We start from the raw sequence: 22,031 nt of genomic DNA on the forward strand, positions 1-22,031 counted from the left end.
AATATCTTAGCAAAGAAAGCAAAGATTTGAGGATGCTGGAAATCAGAAACAAATTGCTGGAAAAACTCAATGGGTCCAGAAGAATCTGTGGAGAGAAATCAGGGTTCACATCTTGTGTCTGGTGACTCTTCTCCAGAACTGACTAAAAGTTTTTTTCAAGGAAGTAGCTATTTCCTTTTTAAGAGAAGTATGTCAAAAAAATACCACACCCAATGCTTCTCTGGCCCTAACTTTTAGGTTTTCAGAAAACCCAGAGCTACAAAAAATTCGAAAGATCATTTGCCTGTACAACTAAAGAGATGCATCTGAAACCAAACCTTGTTGAAAACCACTCAGCACACCTTGCTATCCAGGCCAGGGAATTTGTTTTTAAGCCTGAAGGAGCCTCAAATACCTCCCATTTCCTATGTCAAACTGTGCACGTTCCTCACAGTCCCTTTTACTGAATTCTGTTCTCCTTTTCCAGAGTGAAGACTGAAGAGACATATTCATTCAACACCCTTCCAATATCCTGTGGCTTCACACACATAGGTTACTTCTTGGTCTTTAATGGGCCCTACTCTTTCTCTCATTAACCTCTTTTCTTTAAAGTATTTATAAACTAACTTAGGATTCTCCTTAATCCTGTTTCCAAGTCCTTTTCATCCCTGCTTTTTGCTCTTCAACTTGGAAGGAGCAGTTGAAGGGTTCACTTGTATGTATAGGTCAAGGCAGTGAATTAGAAATGTTTGGGGAAGAAGGTTCAACTGAGTCTTTTGCTTTGTTTCAGGATGTTTTTTTTTGCCATTGCTTCATACATTTGCTTTTCTGTTCTTACCACAGTTGTGGTCCCTGGACATGTTAAAATCTGCATTGCACTCTTCTATTTGTGCCTCATTGAAGTAGAGATATTCTGGCATCGATGTTTTTAAACCAACCTGTTCAGATGTGTTTGGAGAATGCCTTGGAGCTGGTGAGATTTGAGCCCTGGCCTTCTGCTCTGGAGGTAGAGGCACTACCACTGTGTCACATGAACCCTCTAAATAATTAGATGATGTATACCATAAAAGAACTCATTTAGCTGTGTTCAAACATAACTCTGGAGCAGACAGATCTTGAACCTAAGTTATGCTGCAGCTGTATGGGGTGCTAGTTGGGCCACACTTGAAGTACTGCATACAGCTTTGGTCTCCTTACTTGAGAAAGGATATACTGGCACTGGATGGGGTGCAGAGGAGGTTCACTGGGTTGATTCCAGAGTTGAGAGGTTAGGAGGAGAGATTGAGTAGATTGGGACCATACTTATTGGAATTTTGAGGCATGAGGGGGGATTTTACAGAAAGATATAAAATTATGAAGGGAATAGATAGGATGGAAGCAGGGAGATTGTTCACACTGGTGGGTGAAACTAGAACTAGGGGCATAGCCTCAAAGTACAAGGGAGCAGATTTAAGACTGAGCTGAGGAGGAACTTCTTCACCCAAAGGGTTGTGAATCTGTGGAATTCCCTGGCCAGTGAAGTAGTTAAGGCTACCTCATTGAATGTTTTTAAGGTGAAGATACTTTTGAACAGTAAAGGAATTAAGGTTATAGTGAGTGGGTGGGTAAGTGGAGCTAAGTCTATGAAAAAGATCAGCCATGTTCTTATAAAATGGTGGAGCGGGCTCAAGGGACTGGATGGCCTACTCTTGCGCCTTTTTCTTCTGTTCTTATGTTCTCCTGTACCTCCACACACAAGAGCTCAAGTTATTCCGGTGTCACCTTATTTAAAGTGGTAAACCTAGAACTAGTATTTTATCACCAGTCACAATAAGAAGAACTGGGAATATTGTCACAGCTGAAACTTTCCATTTGAATATTCAATCATTTCAACACATCAAGTATAGATGGGCAGCATCCAACAGAATTGCTCCACATTTGTGCAAAAACTACACGTTTCGCATGAGTAGGTAAGGCATACAAAATCCACAGCATGTGCTGTTTTTGCAAAGGAACATAAATATTCAAGCATTCAGCAAGATGTTGGTTTAATATTATAAAAACACATTTGCTGATCAGAACAGCATTACTCAGAATAGATCCTAACAAAATCATGTTACACTATTTGACTTTCACTTGATGTATCATACTGAGATTATAATGGGAATGATGCATAGATGAATGTTATTTCAAAACATAAGGCAAGACTGCACTGTGTTATCTATTATTGCAATATAAAATCATGTCAGCAGTGTCATATATCACTATTATTCTGCTTCCAAATGTGCTGTTTAACATCAATATGATGTACAGTTATGCCATAAAAGTGGAACATTTTCTCCATTGGTATCTAATAATTATGTTTAGAATTAATGAATCAGGTCGACCAGTCCATTTATGATGTTACATTTCCCCTGTATAATTTCTGACAACTTCAAAATAATATACATTGCACTGATGCACACAATCACAGCACACACATACGCACAGATCTGTAAATAAACTGCACAGACCTGTACATAAACTGTACCTGTTAGAAACACACCAAACATACTAAACAGAAATACAAACCGCACCATACCCATTAGTCACTTGTGGAAATATACACATCACCATGAATACAATATTCTGAATATAAATACACATTCACACAGTCACCACAAAATATCACATTCATCACACATACAAACAGCATACAGTAGCCGCCTTACATTCCTCCACACAGGGGGCATCAATAAGCAACACTAATGAATTGGATACACATATCTGCAGTACATCACAACTTTTATTTTAAAAACCACACACAACACACAGATCACACTTGCTCACACTCATGCACATGCACTCACACACACAAACAAACATACTCACACACTCACATGTACACACGTTCACACACAGACACATACTCTCTCATACACGCATACTCACAAACACACTCACAGTCATAAACACATTCACACTCTCACGTGCACACACATATTGACCAAGCACATTCACCAAACATTACGTAAGGATTACATTAGCATACACAAACAGAGATAAGCAATTACATTTACCACAAAGTATACACTGGTGTCGATGTTCAATTTCATAAATGTGTTTTAATTAAATTGTATGCTCCAACACCATCCTGAATACAAAAAGCGCACTTTTTCATCCAAGTTGATGAACTATATGCTCATGAAGAACAAATAGCTGTCTGAAGACTTTCTGTCCAATGAATTAACACTGAGTGGAGAATTCACGGGACAATCTATGTCAGGTTTACCAGTGATTGTTGTGTGTTGCGCAATGACCATTGACATAAAAGATTTCCTTTTAATTCATTTTACCTGGGTATGAGGCCAACAGTGCTGCTCCACAGAACATCTTTGAGCCACTTCCAACACATTCTGCCCTCCTGCACTTCTCTTCATCCCTTGCTTACATTGTCAGTGAGGCAGTCATTTCAAATTGATCCAGATCACGCTGACAAACTGCCCCTGAATAGAATATAGAGCACAGAACTGTACAGCACAGGAAAAAGCCCTTCAGCCCATGATGTTGTGTTGAAGGTGACGCCAATTTAACTAATCCCTTCTCGCTGCCCTTAGTCTATATCCCTCCATTCCTTGTATACTCATCTGATTATCCCTTAAACACCATTATTGTGTATGCATCCACCACTGTGCCTGGAAGTGTGTTCCAGACACTTGCTATTCTATGTAAAAAACTTGTCCCTCACATCTCCTTTGAACTTTCCCCTCTCATCTTAAATGCATGCCCCTAGCATTTGACATTTCAATCCTGGGGAAAAAAAGATTCTGACTGTCAACCCTGTATTTGCAACTCAATATTATAGACTTCTATCAAGTGTCTGCGTGGGTTTCCTCCGGGTGCTCCGGTTTCCTCCCACAGTACAAAAATGTGCAAGTTAGGTGAATTGGCCATGCTAAATTACCAGTAGTGATAGGTGAAGGGGTTAATGTAGGGGAATGGGTATAGGTGGGTTGCTCTTCAGAGGGTCGGTGTGGATTTGTTGGGCCAAAGGGCCTATTTTCCCTATAATCTAATCTAATCTATCAGGGAGGGTGGTGGTCCATTGGACCCCTTCCTCCTGACATTCATCAATACCTGTTTCAAAGTAATCTAATCTAAGTCTCCCCCTCAGCTTCTACCATTCTCGAGAAAACAACCAGAGTTTTTCTAACTTCTCCTTATAGCTCTAATCCAGGCAGCACCCTGGTAAACCTCTTCTGCACCCTCTCCAAAGCCTCACGTCCTTCCTGTAATGTGGTGACCAGAACTGAATGTAATACTCTATGTGCGGCCTAACCAAATTCTTGTAATGCTGCAACATGACATCCTGACTCTTGCATTCAATGCCCTGACCAATAAAGGCAATCATACCAGACATCTTCTTTACCACCCTACCTACTTGTGTGTGTCCATTTTCAGGGAGCAATGAACTAGAACCCCAAGATCCCTTTGTGTAATTGGTAATCAGAGAATACAAGAAATGTGCTGATGTGACCTAAACTCCAGTCTGGGATGAGTCAGGAATCTGGAGCTCCCAGCACGTTGCCAGTTCCAACCTGAAAACTTGAAGAATTTATTTTCGAAACCACTCATTGTTGCTATGTTTCCATTTTGTATTGGCAATATTCCCATAAAGAGTAATGAGATGAATGAGACAGAAATACCAGTTATTGTCATGGGGATGGAGGGAGGCTTGCAGATTTGGAACCTTTCCTGCTCATCTTGTAGTAGTGCCATGAGATCTTTATTACGTATAGGTGGAAGCATAGTGAACAGAATTATTAAGAATCTAGTTCCTCAATAAGATATATTGCTTCAGTAGTTACAGAGGACCATGATTGCTCTCTCAGTGGAGAGAGATGACCGGTGGTGAGTTTAACCTGAGGGTCACCACCCCTCAGGTGAAGGTGTGCACATTACTCATGAGGCATGGGTGTGGCTAGCCAGCCCAGCATTTACTGCTCATCCCTAATTGCCCCGGTACAGGCCCAGTATAGAAGAAAAAACCCAAAGATCAGCAGTTGCTGGAAATAAGAAACAAAAAGCAGAAATTACTGGCAAAACTCAGATCTGACAGCACCTGTGGAGAGAAAGCAGAGTTAACATTTTGGGACCAGTGCCCATTCTTCAGAACTAGTTGTAATTAGGAAAGGGTTGGTGTACCTGCTAGACAGGGGCTGAGGGGAACACAAAAGGTGGAGATGGAGCGCACAGAGAGTGCAAAACAGTTAGGCTCACAAAGGAAAAGTCTAGGGTCAGCCTGGGAGAATGAATAGCTGTTGATGGGGACTATTCCTGGCTGACAATGGCTTATATTGGTTAGCAGTCCATGTGATAACAGGGCCCAATGTGTGGAGATTTGGGTAAGGACATGGGAGTAGGTACTCGGGGCCCTAAAATTATTGAACTCGATGTTGAGTTCAGATGGTTGCAGAGTTCCCAAGCAGAAAACGGGGTGGTGGTTCTTCCAACTTATGCTGAGCTTTGCTGGAGCACGGTCGCAAGCCTGAGACAGAGAAATTGTCCATTACAGGGCCCAGTTAAGAATTAAGTACATTCCTGTGGATCTGGAATCATATGTACACCAGAATAGGTAAGTAATGGAGTATTCTATGCACCTGAAACATCGTGTAGTTTTGGTCTCCTTATCCGAGGAAGGATGTTCTGGCTATGAAGAGAGTGCAAAGAAGGTTTACTGGACTGATTCCTGGGATGGTGGGACTAATGTATGGGGAGAGGTGGATCAGTTAGGACTACGCTCACTGGAGCTTAGAAGAATGAGTAGGGATCTCATAGAAATTGATAAAATTCTAACAGGATTAGACTGAAAAATGCAAGAATAACATTCCCAGCGACTGGGCACTCCCAAACCAGGCATCACAGTTTAAGGATACAGGATAAACCCTTTAAGACAGAGATGGGGAGAAATGTCTTCGCCCAGAGTGTGCTGAGCCTGTAGAATTCTCTGCCACGTGAAATGGTTGTAGCCCAAACATTTAAGACACTCAAGAAAGATGTAGATATAGTTCTAAAGGGATCATAGGATATGGGGAGAAAGCAGGGTTGGAATATCAGCCATGACCATAACAAATGGTGTATCAAATGTGAAAGGTCAAATGGCCTACTCCTGCTCCTATATTCTTTGTTTTTTTTTTAAATATTGAGTGTTGCATTTTTGCAAGTGCAACTGGAGAAAATAATGCATTAGTGCTTCCACCAATAACATCAAAACAAATCCGTGTACTCAGATGAACTACCAGAAAAAGTCTGAGAGTTTTCAACCAAAATTGTTTTCCCTTCCATTAGCTTAAGATTTAATAAAAGCTGGCTACATGTACAGGTCCACGTTGTTAAAATCCACTGATTGCACTGGTTCATGAAGGCTTTTCAAATGACATTCAATTTCATCAGCACAAACAACTGCAAACTCATTTTCAATGCCTTTTCAGAGAAGGTGTATTTAACTTACCACAAAAAGCAATAAGTGCAGTCAATATTAACCATTAACTCTAACTTCTTCAGTATAACTTTTTTTGTGTGAAATCATTTTGCAAAGTCCCTTCTAGTGATTTTTCTATGATGTTACTGATCAGTGTCTATCCAATATTTTAGGAATACCTTCTCCAATAATTTCACACAGTGGATGATAAAATTACCTATCCCCTAACCAACATCAACAGGCTTTGGACAGAGATTGTCTCAAAGCAAAGTTCATAAAAATAAATCTATCTGGAATTTGTTGTCAAATGTTTTCTCTATGGTTAAGGCATGGACAACTGACTGGCAATACATAGGTAAAAAAAAGTGTCCATCTTCATTGCTCAAAATGCATTTGAAATGTCATTAAGCAACACTTTGCAAAAGCTTTTGCAATGCAGACTTGGTTTTGGGATTGCACCTTCACAGATTTGACCATATAATTGACCACAGATTTTGACATGCCAAGGTCAGTATTCTATAGCCAGCTAAGGATGAGAACCCAAGGTGCAGGATGTTCCAAACTTAGAGATAAAGATATTCTGAAAGCCAACCTTGGAATCTGTATGATGCAGTGTGCTGCATTTGATAATAACAAATTTGGAGTGATCTGGTGCAAAGTCATCAAGCAATCTCAGCACCTGAAGAGAAATGAATCAGATCCCTGTAGGTCAGGAGAGCACACCAACCCTGTTAATACGGACTTCAATTATGATATTTGCAGTTCAGTCTGTAAATAAAGATTTGGTTTGATATCATATGCGCTGACCAAGATGTTGAAAAAATTGAGTTCAGCAAGATGATCATCGAAACAGGGAGCGATTCCATCACAGAGATGGAGAATTGGACACCCTTATGAAAAGCACTTATAATTGAGGATAAACATTTTGATAAACCAAGTGAACTTGGTGACTTAACCTTAAATATACTAATGAATGGTGGTAATGAAAGAGAGAGCTGAAGCAATTACACACCGTTACACTGCCTGATTGTAGGTTAAGTTCATCCATGTAGCAATACAATAATGCAAATGGATGGCATTGGATCCTTGAACTGCAAAACAACCAACACAGCTTCTTGGTCATGTCCAGCTCCATCCCTCGGGTTTAACATTGTTTAAACAGTGTGCAAAACAGTACCTTACCAGAGTGGGGTCCCACAGGGATCAATGCTGGGACTGCAACTGTTCACAATATATATGATTAACTAGAGGAAGGAAATGAATGTACTGTAGCCAAATTTGTGAACGACACAAAGATGCAGGTGAAAACACAAGTTGAGAGAGGTACACATAGTTTAAAGAGAGATATTAATAGATTGTGGGCAAAATGTTGGCAAAAGGGTACAATGTGGGAAAATGCGAAGTTGTTCAGTTGGGAGGGAGAGCAAAAGAACAGAATTATTATTTCAATGGAGAATGAGACAGGCAAGAACGGGTAAGATAAAGGAACCTTGGAGGACGAGAGCAGAGGAGCTTCTCTTCAAAAGAAAGAAGACAGCTTATGTAAGGTGGAGGAAGCAAGAGTCTTGCTCAGCTCTAGAGGATTATAGACAGGCGAGGAAGGAGCTCAAAAATGGTCTGAGGAGAGCCAGGAGGGGGCACGAAAAAGGCATGGCAGGAAGGATTAAGGAGAATCTAAAGGCATTTTACACATATGTGAGGAATAAGAGAATGATAAAAGAAAGAGTAGGGCCGATCAGGGATAGCATAGGGAACTTGTGTATAGAGTCTGAGAAGGTAGGGGAAGCCCTAAATGAGTTTTTTGCTTCTGTCTTTATGAAAGAAAAGGACCTTGTAGTGAATGAAACCATTGAGGAGCAGGTAAGCATGCTGGGATAGGATTTATGACCATCTGGAAGAGCATGGCTTGATTAAATGCAGTCAGCACGGCTTTGTGAGGGGCAGGTCATGCCTCACAAACCTTATTGAGTTCTTTGAGGATGTTACTAGACAAGTTGATGAGGGTCGAGCGGTGGATGTGGTGTATATGGACTTCAGCAAAGCATTTGATAAGGTTCCCCATGGTAGGCTCATTCAAAAGTTCAGGAGGAATGGGATACAGGGAAACTTAGCTGTCTGGATACAGAATTGGCTGGTCGACAGAAGACAGCGAGTGGTAGTGGAAAGAAGGTATTCTGCCTGGAAGTCAGTGGTGAGTGGTGTTCCACAGGGCTCTGTTCTTGGGCCTCTATGCTGTAATTTTTATTAATGACTTGGATGAGGAGATTGAAGGATGGGTTAACAAGTTTGCAGACAACACAAAGGTTGGAGTGTCGTTGACAGTATAGAGGACTGTTGTAGGCTGCAGCGTGACATTGACAGGATGCAGAGATGGGCTGAGAGGTGGCAGATGGAGTTCAACCTGGATAAATGCGAAGCGATACATTTTGGAAGGTCGAACTTGAAAGTTGAGTACAGGATTAAGGACAGGATTCTTGGCAGTGTGGAGGAACAGAGGGATCTTGGTGTGCAGGTACATAGATCCCTTAAAATTGCCACCCAAGTGGACAGGGTTGTGAAGAAAGCATAAGGTGTTTTGGCTTTCATTAACAGGGGGATTGAGTTTCAGAGCCGTGAGATCGTGTTGCAGCTCTATAAAACTTTGGTTAGACCACACTTGGAATACTGTATCCAGTTCTGGTTGCCCTATTATAGGAAAGATGTATAGGAAATATAGGATGCTTTGGAGCAGGTTCAGAGGAGGTTTACCAGGATGCTGCCTGGAATGGAGGGCTTATCTTACGAAGAGGGTTTGACTGAGCTCTGACTTTTTTTCATTGGAGAAAATAAGGAAGGGAGGGGACCTAATTGAGGTATACAAGATAATGAGAGGCATAGATAGAGTTTGATAGCCAGAGACTTTTTGCCAGGTCAGAAATTGTTTACACGAGGGGTCATAGTTTTAAGTTGTTTGGCAGAAATTATAGAGGGGGATGTCAGAGGCAGGTTCTTTACACAGAGTTGAGAGAGCATGGAATGCGTTGCCAGCAGCAGTTGTGGAAGTGAGGTCATTGGGGATATTTAAGAGACTGCTGGACATGCATATGGTCACAGAACTTTGAAGGTTCGTACGTTAGGTTTACCTCACATGGGTTCAGCACAACATCGTGGGCTGAAGGGCCTGTTCTATGCTGTACTGTGCTACGTTCTATGGAACCAGTCGAGCACAACAACAAAGGGATTTGGATGTAGTCGTGCACGATCCTGATGGGAGTTGTGTACAGACTTCTAAGCAGTCGTCAGGATGTGGGGAAGAAAATAAACCAGGAGGTAGAAAAGGCATGTAAGAGAGGTGCTATTTCAATAATCATGGGGGACATCAATATGCAGGTAGTCTGGGAAAAGCAGGTTGGTAGCAGATCAAGGAAAGGACTTCATGAAATGTCTACAAGGTCTTTTATGGAGCAGCTTATGGTGGACCCTACTAGGGAACAGCCAGTTCTAGATTTAGTGATGTGCAATGAGGCAGACTTGATTTAGGGAGCTGAAGGTGAAGGAACCCCTTAGGCAGTGACCATGATATGATAAAGTTCATCCTGCAGTTTGAGAGCGAGAAGCTGGAATCAGATGTAACCGAATTACAGTTGAGTAAAGAAAACTACAAATACATAAAGGAGGAGCTGGCCAGAGATTATTGGACAGACAGCCTAGCAGGAAAGGGTGGGGGGTGGGGCCGCAATGGCAGGATTGGCACAGGAGAAATTCATCACAAGGAAGAAGAGCATACTAAGAGGAGCACGAAGCAACCATGGTTGACAAGGGAAGTCAGTGACAGCATGAAGCAAAAGAGAAAGTATACAGTCTGGTGAAGATTAATGGAAATCCATAGGATTGGGAAGTCTTTAAAAGCAAGCAGAAGATAACTAGAAAAAGTAATAAGTGGAGTGAAGATGAAATAGGAGAGTAAGCTATCTAGTAAATTCAAAGAAATTTGCAAGAGATTTTTTAGGTGTATAAGAGAGAAGCAAGAGTGGACATTGCACTATTGGAAATTGAGATCAGAGAAGTAGGAATAGGGAACAAAGAATTGGTAGAGGAACCGAGTAGATACTTTCCATCAGTTTTCATAGTGGAAGACACCAGCAGCATACCAGAGGTCAGAGATCAGTGTAGAGGCCATCACGAAGGACAAGGTGCTAGGGAAGCTCAAAGGTCTCATCGGTGGATAAAATCACCAGGAGCAGGTGGTGCACATCCCATTCTTTGAGGAAATAATGAGCAAGTTAGACAAAGGAGAGCTAGTAGACCTTTGACAAGGTGCCACACAGGAGGCTGCTAACTAAGCTAAGAGCCCAAGGTGTTATGGGCAACATACTGGCATGGACAGAAAATTGGCTGACTAGCACAAGCCAGAGAGTCGGGACAAAGATCTTTTTCAGATAGGCAGCCAGTACTAGTAGAGTTCTGCAGGGGTCAGTTTTGGGACCACTATTCACATTATACATTAACAATCTGGACAAAGGAACTGAGGGCATCGTTGCTAAGTTCACAGCGGAAGTTGTGTAAGCTCAGAACGCGTTTGGAATATTGAGAGCAATATTGGGCTCCAGACCTAAGGAAGGATGTGGTGACATTGGAGTGGGGGTGGGTGGGGTCTACAGGAGCTTTAAAAATATGATCCAAGGGATGAAGGGCTTGTTGTATGAGGAGAGATTGAAGACTCTGGGACTGGACTTGGAGTACAGAAAGATAAGGGATAATCTGATTGAAACTTACAAAATATGGAGAGGTCTTGATGGGGTCAACATGGAGAAGATGTTCCCACCTGAGGGCACAGCCTCGAACTAAAGGAATGATCTTCTAAAACCAAGATGTCTTCAGACAGAGGATGGTTAATCTATGGAACTCATTGCTGCAGAAGGCGGTGGATGCCACATTGTATTTAAAATAGCAAGAGATAAATTCTTGATGGGTAAGGGTGTCAGGGGTTATAGGAGAAGGCAGGAGAATGGGGTTGAGAAACATATCACCATGATTGAATGGCAGAACAGAGACAATAGGCAGAATGGTGTATGAAATAACTGCACAGAGGCAGTTATCCCACCACCAAGTTAGCCTTTATTTAATTGTACACAGGACACTGACTGTACCAGCCAGTTCAGAATCAGTCGCTTGAACTGATGAGGTTCTAATCTTTGTTTTTTTTCTGTCAGCTCAGCTAATCCCCTGAGCTAATGATCCCCTGGTTATATTTTATCCCCTTTAACACAGAAAAGAACAGAACTGGATATCGGGATGACCAGTATCGGGCTGGCCTACCCACCATTAAAAAACAAATATTCCGGTGAGGAGGGGGAGTGGTGGTTGGAAGAGAGAGAGAGAAGGAAAAGAAACTCTCCTCAAACAACAGCAGCAGGAGCACACTGACTGTGGCCTAACCAGCTTAGAGTCAGTCCCCTAAACTGACACTCAATCTCCTGTTTTGTTTAAATACAGTTTACAAAACAATTAACAGTAACAGCTGTATACAGAGAAACAGCAATTTCACAAGGGAGAGGAATGGCAAAGTCAGGCCCCAAAACCTACCGTTCAAACAGTTTTCAGGGAAATAACAAACCTCAAATCTCAGTTTCAGTCATCAGAAAAACCAGGAACAATGACAAGTACGTATAAGACAGTCCAATTACATTAAGTGCATAAAATACAGACCTCCCCAGCAAACCAACCATCCCTCTACCTTCCGGCCACTCTAAGGCAGCCTGCCCCTACGCCCTTTCTGGCTCTTGGTCCACCCTGAACCACTTTACAGCCACCTCTCGGACAGCCCGTCCTGTTTCCCCATCCCCTCAGGAAAACAGCGGTCAGGGCAGCCTATCCACCTTTTGGCTTCCCGAACCGCCCTTTGTACCTTCCAGCCACCTCTAGGGCAGCCCACCCCTATACCTGCCCAGGGTGACAGTGCTGAGGACAGCCTACCCACCTTCCAGCCTCAGTCTGCCCCTCGCCCACCCAGATGTGCCATCTGGCCTGTGGACTGCCCTAGCACGCCTTCCGGCCACCTCTAGGACAGCCTGTCCCCTTCCCTGGATGACAGTGCACAGGGCAGCCCACAAACGTTTTGGATCTCAGCCTGCCCCTATGCACCTTATAGTTTTCGGCTGATCTGACACCTTCTGGCCACCTCTAGGACACCCCGTCCCAACTGCCTCTTCTCAGGACCATAGGCTCAGAACAGTCTACCCACCTTCTGGCTCTCGGGATGACCAGTATCGGGCTGGCCTACCCATCCTCTGACTCTCAGGGTGACAGCTTTTGGGACAACCTGTGAGCCTCCCAGCACAGAGCAAGGCCTGCCAGACCCAGGGACACACAAGACAGTGCAGGTGATAACCCCACCAAGTAACATGAGAGAGTCAATTACCAAACAGTGGTACAGAGTTTATTACAATAAACAGTTCTCTTCAAAATGTCAAGTCAATTCCCAGGAACGGAGCCCACTCCACTCCAATATACAAAGTGAATTGTCAGAAATGGAGTCCACTCCAGACTGCCGAGTGCATTGCCAAAAACAGAGTCCACAACTGAGGGAAGAGTCCACTCCTGAAGGCAGCAAATGCACACCCCACTGAACACCGGTGTTGTCTCCATCGAGTCCTGGCCCACTCACAGGAACACAGTACATTGTGAAGCTGCAGTTAACTCACAGGAGTTTGATCCACTTCCCAAGGTAGGGTCCACTCCCAAAGTCCAGGATGCAGCAAGTGCTCACCTCCCGGCATGCACACACATTCAGTCTTTAGAGGCCTAGTCCCAGGGCCAGACCTACCCACAGAAACTGCTCATTTGGTAAGATGTATTTTCTCACAAGGGCTCAGTCCAAACATCAAAAAAACAGTGACAACATATACAGTAAAATAGAGTGTAAGAGTTAAGCCCTGCTACACAATCAACATGGTCCTTTTCTCAAACTGAAAGAGAAAAGAATAACACAGGCTGTAACCAGCCAGTGAAACAACAGTTCCCTAATGAGAACTGAGTTACACCTGAGACATATTGACTGTGTAGATCAGGCTGTTTAGGAATCAGTCCTCAATAAAAAGGAATACCAGTTAACAAACAGATTAAATAATTCAACCAGTTCAGGAAAGAGTCCTCCTGTATATTTAAGGCTGAGGTAGTTAATTGTTATCAGTTGAGCAATCAAGGGTTATGAGAAAAGGTAGGAAAGTGGATGTGAGGAATGTCAGATTGGCCACAATCCTATTAGATGATGGAGTAGGCTTGAAGGGCCGACTCCTGTTGCGATTTCTTCTGGTCACCTATGAAGGAATTTTCTTTAATGCCACTCATTCAGATGTAGATGTCATGATTACATGAATGCAACAGATGCTGATTTTATATGAAACAAATTAATATAAATTATATTTATAACAGTCATTAAGAATCACATAATAAAACTGTCAGTCAACTTCTAAAGGGGAGACAGTGGGTTCGTGGCAATGTCATTCACTTAGTAATTGAATGGTCCACATTAATGCTCTGGGGTTGTGGGTTCAAATGCTAGCTGTTGGAATTCGGTACCAAAATCTGGAAATGTCAAACTCGTCTCAGTGATAATGATGAGAGATACTGTTGTTTCTTATTTCAAAAAAATATGATTGCATTCTCTAATGTCCATTAGGGAAAGAAATCTATTCTCCCTGCCAGGCCCAAATGTGACTTCAGATCCACAGCAATGACTCTTAATATATGGGATATAGGATATGGGTAGTCAGTTCAAGGATGGGCAGCACATTTTGGCCATGTCAGCAAAGTCAACATTCCATGAAAGAATAAATTTAAAGAAAATTTATTGTTAGAATATTTAGTTATCCTCAGTGTAAACTGTATTTTCATTTATGAAGTTGCAGAATTCATCATTCAAATTTATCATTTATTGGAACAGACTTTTGTTGATTTTTCTTTCCCTTTCGCTTCCACCATGTGTGGATGTTCTTCGTCAGATTGAAGTTGAAGTAAACATGGAAGAGCCAAACCAGAGACAGTGTTTGGTTGTTTATTCTTTCACTGAATGTGAGTGTCACCGGCAACTCCAACATTTATTGCCTCTCTCAAATAGTTCCTGAATTGGGTGGTTTGCTAAATAGTCCAGATCAGGTTAAAATGGTAGTTGTCTTTCCCCAAAGGAAATTAATGAATGAGATGGCTTTTTACAGCAATTGATGTTGATTTCACGGTTGTCATTATTAAGACTAGTTTTAAACATTGCAGAACTGTGATAGCTCTCAGCATCAATGCTTCAGACAAGGATAAGCAAAACAGTTTGGCATTAGGGAGTAAGGTGTCATGAATGGAAAAAAAAAGAGTCATGGGGATAAAAGGAGCAAGAGGTATGGGGAAATTTGTTAATTGCGGAGAATGGAAGATATTTTTGGAACTTGGAAAGGCAATGCTGGACAAATCTGCAAGTAACGGAATAATAGACTAGAAACGTTAACTTCTCAAAACCTATCTGGTATCCACAAGTCACATGATGGTATATTATTCACTTGTCTGGATGAGTACAGCTCCAACAACACTCAAGAGCTATGGCAATCATCCAGAACAAAGCAGCCCACTTGTTTGGCACCGCATCCAACACCAAGATCACTTCCTCTGCCACCATTGCAGAATAGCAGCAGTGCATCTTATCTACAGAATGCGCTGCAGGAACTCACCAAGGCTTTTCCAACAGCAACTTGTATATCCATGACTTTTATCGTGTAGAAATACAAGAGTAGCAGATGCAAAGGAAAATCACCACCTGCAAGTTTCTTTCCAAGCCACATACACCAACCTGTTTTGAAAATATAGAACTTTTCCTTCATGCTACAGACATTGCTCTCTCAAACCTTGGGGGTGTTCTTACAACAATTGACCAATTTCTTTGTCAGGAGATGCTGTAGGAATGGGAAAGGTTTCTACTGAATCTGACTAGGACCAATTTTGATTCACAGAACACAATGTGCAAAGTTTTACAGTCAAATAAAGAGTGAAAAATACATTAACCTGGAAATCGGGAAAGGTAGAATGTGCTTGTGGTCAAAAAGGTACAGAAGAGTCAGAGGTGCAGAGCAAGGGCTGACTAATGACTGTTCAAGTGTAGACATTGTTACATATAAATGTGCAGAGTACAAAGCATTTGTGGTAGTGAGGAGTAACTGAATGTCTAATATTGCACTTCCATGTCTTCTTCATACTTGTTAAAATCAATGACTGCAGATGCTGGAAACCAGATTCTGGATTAGTGGTGCTGGAAGAGCACAGCAGTTCAGGCAGCATCCGAGGAGCAGTAAAATTCTTTATACTTGTGATGAGCATTCATTTCATACATGTCAAGAGCACAGCCTTTCACAATTTAACACTATAAACAATTCTAGACAACAACACACAAATAGAAAAACATGCATTTATTACACTACACACCTTTCATGATCTCAAAAAACTTAAAGTGGTTTGCAGTCAATGAAGTGCTTTTGAAATGTAGTCATCATTTTGAATGTAGGAAATGTTATTAACAGGAATCCGAGAGTAGTGTGACTCATGGTAAAACTTCATCTTTGCCTTTACTACCTCTAGACTTCATAATTTCAATGCACTTCTGGTGATGTCCCATTTTTCATCACTATGTATACTTGTAGTTTTCTAAGTCATTGAGCTTCTCCTTTAAAAATCATTTGAATTGGTTTTGATTGTGCTAAATTTAATTTGATAAACCTTCTGTGAAGTGATGTTTCACAAGGTTAAACTTGTTTCATAAATTTGGTTGTTGCTATCCCTACAGGTATCTTATCTATTTTATTAATTTCAGTAAATATTAGCTTCCTCTGCCACCATTGCAGAATAGCAGCACTGCACCTTATCTACAGAATACACTGCAGGAACTCACCAAGGCTTTTCCAACAGCAACTTGTATATCCATGACTTTTACAAGAGTAGCAGATGCAAAGGAACATCACCACCAGCAAGTTTCTTTCCAAGCCACATAATCCAAACTGTTTTTAAAATATAGAACGTTTCCTTCATGCTACACCCGGAGCAACAAATCTCATGTTTTAAGAAATTATATATCAATTTATTTTGAAACCACTTCACTATACAAAGGAATTTAATCATTGAATGAACCGAGGGTTTGAATACAATTAGCACATCCAGTATCATGAAAATGATGAATACTAAATTTCTTTCAATACATATTGTAAGCCAAATTTAATGTTTTTGGTTGAATTGCATTGTGAATGCTTGCACAAAGAATGCCCAATGGTACAATATGTTGGTCTAGATTAGAATGGTGCTGGAAAAGCACAGCAGTTCAGGCAGCATCCGAGGAGCAGTAAAATCGACGTTTCGGGCAAAAGAGGCTTTTGCCCGAAATATCGATTTTGCTGCTCCTCGGATGCTGCCTGAACTGCTGTGCTTTTCCAGCACCATTCTAATCTAGACTCTGGTTTCCAGCATCTGCAGTCATTGTTTTTACCGAAAATATGTTGGTGCTCTTTGGAAGCGATGTGAGAAATACAGCTTCAGTAGCACTTACACTGCTTGGTGGTGAGCTGTCAAGTTTCAGTACATTCATCAGGCAAGGCACTAAATAAGGAAGGTGAACCATCAGCGGGGACCTCAGCATGGATCACGTCTCATTATTTCCTACTGGTTAGGAACAGAAGGCATTTTCAGAGTTCATAAAGATACTTGCAGGTGCTCACTTGTCCCCTCAGCTGGAGCTCAAAACATGAAGGATAAGAAGCTACAAAATATAGGAAACTATAATAATCTTTTTAAAGGCAAGGTTTGGCCGATATAACGTTATTTTGAAGGGCAGTTGATAAGATTCATGAGAATGGTTTCATGGATGATGAAGCTCTATTATGTAGATAGCTTGCAGAAAGGGGAACTATTTTCTACAGAGAACGTTCAGGTCAGATTTGATTCAAAGATCCATCATTACCAAGGGACTAACCAAAGCAGAAAGGAAAAAACTGATGGAATGATGGGGGAATAAAGGGCACAGTTTTAAATGGTGTCCAAAAATCAATAAAAGACATAAGAAAACATGTCCTTATGTAGTGAGTAGCTAAGTTAGGGTGGCATGGTAGCACGGTGGTTAGCACTGAGCCAGTGACCCAGACTCAATTCACAGCACCATGAAGTTGGGTTCAATTCGATCCCATGTGGAGTTTATAAATTTTCTCCATGTCTGCATAAATTTCCTCTGGGTGCTCCAGTTTCCTCCTACAGTCCAAAGATGTGCAACATAAGTGGATTAAATGTAAGAAATGCTACACTACAGGGGTAGGAATGGGTCTGGGTGGGATGCTCTTCAGAGGGTTGGTGTGGACCTGATGGGCTGAATGACCTGCTTCTACACAAATCCCATGACAGTCTAGCAGAGGATTTTTCATCAAGTCTTTCAAGAGAGAATTATATTTTTTTTGACCTGAAAAGGAAAAATGGGCAGAGTTGAAGCAAAAAGGCAGTGGAATGATACAAAGTAAGACGTTCATCCAGAGAGTTGGCACAGACACAGTGGACCAAATGGTGTCGTTCTGTGATTTAATCACTCTATGATTTGATGATTCCCCTTTTAAAGTTTTCTGTCCATGTGATTTGATCTCACTATATCCTCCATTCAGCTTCAAACAAACTGCTATAATCAACTACGGGAAGGACATGTAATGGAATCCTGCAATCAGCCGGGACTTGAGTGAGCAGCTTGACAGCAAACATAGAAAACTTATTCATAAGAGCAGGTAGGCCATTGAGCCCAATGTGCTTGCTCTGCAATTTAACATAATCATGGCTGATCATTTATCTCAACACCATACAGCCATTCTCTCCCCAAACCTCTTCATTCCTTTGGTCTCTAGAAATATATATTTCCTCAATACATTCAGGGACTTAGCCTCCAAAACTTCTATTGTAGAGAATTCCATAAGCTCACTATCTTCTGAATGAAAATCAAATTCTCCTCATCTCAGTTCAAAGTGCTGCATACTTTGATAGCTATGAAAATGGTCTATCTCCAGATCCATTTTTATTGTTTGTAATTATTTTTTACATTTTCAAATAGATATCCAATTCTGTTTTGTAAATTACAATTGAATTTCCTTACACTAGCTTTTCAGTTTGTGCATTCCAGATATTAACAACTCAATATGCATCAGACCAACCTCTTCAAATCCAGTAAAAACAAAGCAGATATAGCTTTGGTGAGTTGCCACCAGACTAAGAACTAAATTATAATACACCAGCTTCTATTATATTTACAGTACATCGTGAAGATACACAATGTAGATTATCAACTACTTCATCAGCACTTCTAATTTGCTGCTTAAACTCCAAAATTTGACTCCGATAATTATTCAATGTTAACCGACAGTTTCTGACTCTAGTTACTAAAATTGATGTCAATCATTTTAGCTGTCTAAGGTAATCTTCAATATTTTTCACAGAACATATGCATTAATCAAAGTTTTCAGTCAATGTCAGCAGTGACAAATATTGTAACATTGTATCATTCCCATTTGCATCTAATTCACACATGTCTGGTGTCACACCAAAAAAAGACATTAATGTGGCTTTAATTTGGACATGATTTGGAGATGCTGGTGTTGGACTGGGGTGTACAAAGTTAAAAATCACACAACACCAGGTTATAGTCCAACAGGTTTAATTGGAAGCACACTAATTGGAAGCTAGTGTGCTTCCAATTAAACCTGTTGGACTATAACCTGGTGTTGTGTGTTTTTTAACTTAATTTGGTCAAATACTTAGAGGTCTTTGGGAAATGAACAGGGGAGTGGGATAAAATAAATAACCCATCAAGCTGGTACATGTTGAGCCAAATGGCCTTGTTTTATTCTATGAGCACCACTGATTCGAGGATTCTGCAAACCATATAAAACCCAATGGCTTGACCAGAAACAAAATAAATTAAAAATTGAAGTTAATTGTTCAAAGCATTTATGTGTGAAGTATAAACAAATTGCCTAGACATATTGATATTGACGTAACGTTACGTGACATTATGAAGCACTAAGGCTATTACACACTTGATCCCTGAAATTGACTTGTAGTTTCAATCATGAGCTCCACAGACCAAAAAAATTATAAAAAGCTATATCAAATTTCCTTTTCAAAAGTGTTGACGCCCTAGTCAACCAAATGCACTTTTCAGGGAATTCCAATCATTTACAACATAGATATAATTTCTGGAAAAACAAAGTGAGAAACCATCAATACAATCTCTGAAACACTCAACAGTTGCTCAATTACGAAATGATTGCGAACTAACACAATATATATTAAAGTAATGGAAACATTTAACAAGCAAAGTAATAGGGATCCTAGTTACAGTCAAACCATAAAGGAGATAAACTGGAGATAAATAGTCTTCACAAATATCAAAGGTCAAATTAATAGGGACGCTTTTTGAAAGATTTTTCCCTGCTTTTTATGATTCTACTGTATCTGATATATTTGACCATTGCAAACACATCTGTTACAATCATTCCTTATCGTAACAGGAAAATAATCCAATAAGGATTCCCAAATTGCCCTTTAAAATTTATTAGTCATTGTAAGTTTTGTTGTTTGTTAAACACATACATACAGAATTATTTTTTCCCGAGAGGCTATCATTTTGCAAATCACAAGTGGAAGACTTGAGTGTCAGAACTCACTCCCGTGAATTCTTTCTGCATGGGACGGGAGCTCCATTCCTGACAATTCTAAACTTTTACATTTAGTACAATTTAATTCACTTACCAGCTGTTTATCACTTCAACGCCGCCACTCCAACCCCTCAACAAAATCTGTACAACTATCAATTAAAATTCGCATAAATCTCTACTTTGTACTTAGCCAATGGTCAGCCAACATTATTTTGTGACATTTTGTGTGAATTAGACCGGAAAGGTTGGTAATAAGACGATGGCCAGCCGATGAAATGAACTCCCTGGCCACTAGTTGGTGCACGTTGTGAGGCAAGTTAACTGAACGGCACTAAAGCCCATTAAACAGTATCTCCGTTGTCTACATGAAAGGACACGACCAATTTAATAGGCAATATCTCGGACCCACATTTGTTTTCCTTTCGAAGAAGGAATGTAATTAGATTCTGCTCACGGTGTTCTGCCTTGAATTAATGCGGAGTCGTGCTTTCAATGCTATAGTCACGCTGGAATTCGTAATTTTAGATGCAACTTGAATCCAACAGAATCTTTACCAAAACGACCACAGCATCAGTGCACCGACTTGAGAAGTGTTCGCTCGCTTTGCGTTCCTGCTGCACGGAACATCTTTTCAACCTGTGGCGTTGAACTGAACCGATCCCCAAAATGCAATAACTGGCAAATCACTAGTCTGCCTTTGGTTTTCTGTTGCATTCTATCTCACACCTTCTGTGTAACAAACGGTTCTGGAGAAGTTGCAAAGCTCTGATTGGGAGTGCAAAAGAATAAGTTTTACCCAATGCAAAAGTCGTAGTCACTTGACACGAGCAAATTACGATGCGTTGATTTTTGTAAACACTATCGAGTCTGTGCAACTTCGTAATCCCTGTAAAATGCCTTTACATCCAGAGGTGTTCTGAATTGTTCTATTTTGCCTCAAAAACACAGCACATCAACAGGCTGCAGACCAAGAGATGTCAGCTCAATATCTGAGGGTGAACGGAAATAACAGTAAAAGTAGATTGCGCTTACCTTAGAAACACTGCTACTCCCCAGACATAACCCCACAAAGCAGCTAACGAGTGACATTTGCCTTCGATCATGTTGACTCTAGCAGAAGGATGGCTGAACTGTAGTTTAATTGAGTTCTCCTCACCGACTTGACTCCTTTAACCTCCAGCACCATGGACAGCGCTCGCCTCTCAATAGCATTTGGGGGAATATCTTGCCGCCTTTTCGAAATGCCAAAGACAAAGATTCAGTGTTTTGCCGTTTTCTTTTCAGTACGAATGTATTTGTTTCTCTCTCTCTCTCTCTCTCCTGTCGGCGGTGACGGAAGGTCCCGGGATCACGTTTTCAAAGTCAAGGGCATCGCCTTGGCGGTGGAAGGAGTGGGGCGGTCACTCCTGCTGACCGCTCGCTCCGCCAGCAACATTTTCTATCAAGTGAAGCTTTGCCAGGAGCGGAGAGAGAGGGAGGGGGGTGGGGGGGAAGACACGCCGTGCAGCTAAACTTCACGCTGCAAACCAGGGAAGAGCGGGAGGGAAGGGCAAAAGCTTTGATCGACGGCATGGTTGGCAAACCAGCAGCGGGGGAAGAGGCAGGGCATTGGAGCTCTCCCGTGGGCTCGACCTGATGGGCCACTGGGGAAAGGCTGATGGCTGAGGGTGACAGCTTTCAGAGCAAATGTGCGGAAGGCAAGAGGTGCTTCTATTTTTGTGTCAGCTTATACGCCGGTAGACTGAGCCAGCTCCGTATTTGTGTTATGTATCTGTATCAGTTCTGAGGAAGGGTCACTGGACCCGAAACGTTAACTCTGCTGCCAGGTCTGCCGAGTTTTCTTTTTACCAGCGATTTCCGATTCTGTTTCTATGTGTGGATGTGAACTCGCTCAATTACTGATCAAATATACACATTTGGAC

At 41.4% G+C, this 22,031-nt stretch overlaps 1 protein-coding gene across 6 annotated transcripts in view; it reads right to left on the minus strand.

The window, feature by feature from the left end:
* glra3 (glycine receptor, alpha 3) overlaps nt 1–22,031 on the minus strand; it is a 221,916-nt gene that overhangs the window by 199,183 nt on the left and 702 nt on the right. For 3 of the 6 annotated variants that reach the window (XM_043704642.1, XM_043704625.1, XM_043704667.1), the window contains exon 1: nt 21,142–21,581. In XM_043704642.1, coding sequence (XP_043560577.1) covers nt 21,142–21,212 — 71 coding nt within the window. In that variant the 5' untranslated portion in view covers nt 21,213–21,581. Of the gene's footprint in view, nt 1–16,973; nt 17,051–20,203; nt 20,552–21,141; nt 21,582–22,031 lie in introns of those variants that run through there. The other 3 variants (XM_043704636.1, XM_043704649.1, XM_043704658.1) reach the window with 3 other exon arrangements.

This window comes from Chiloscyllium plagiosum, chromosome 2, assembly GCF_004010195.1.
Source record: "Chiloscyllium plagiosum isolate BGI_BamShark_2017 chromosome 2, ASM401019v2, whole genome shotgun sequence".
NCBI lineage: Eukaryota > Metazoa > Chordata > Chondrichthyes > Orectolobiformes > Hemiscylliidae > Chiloscyllium > Chiloscyllium plagiosum.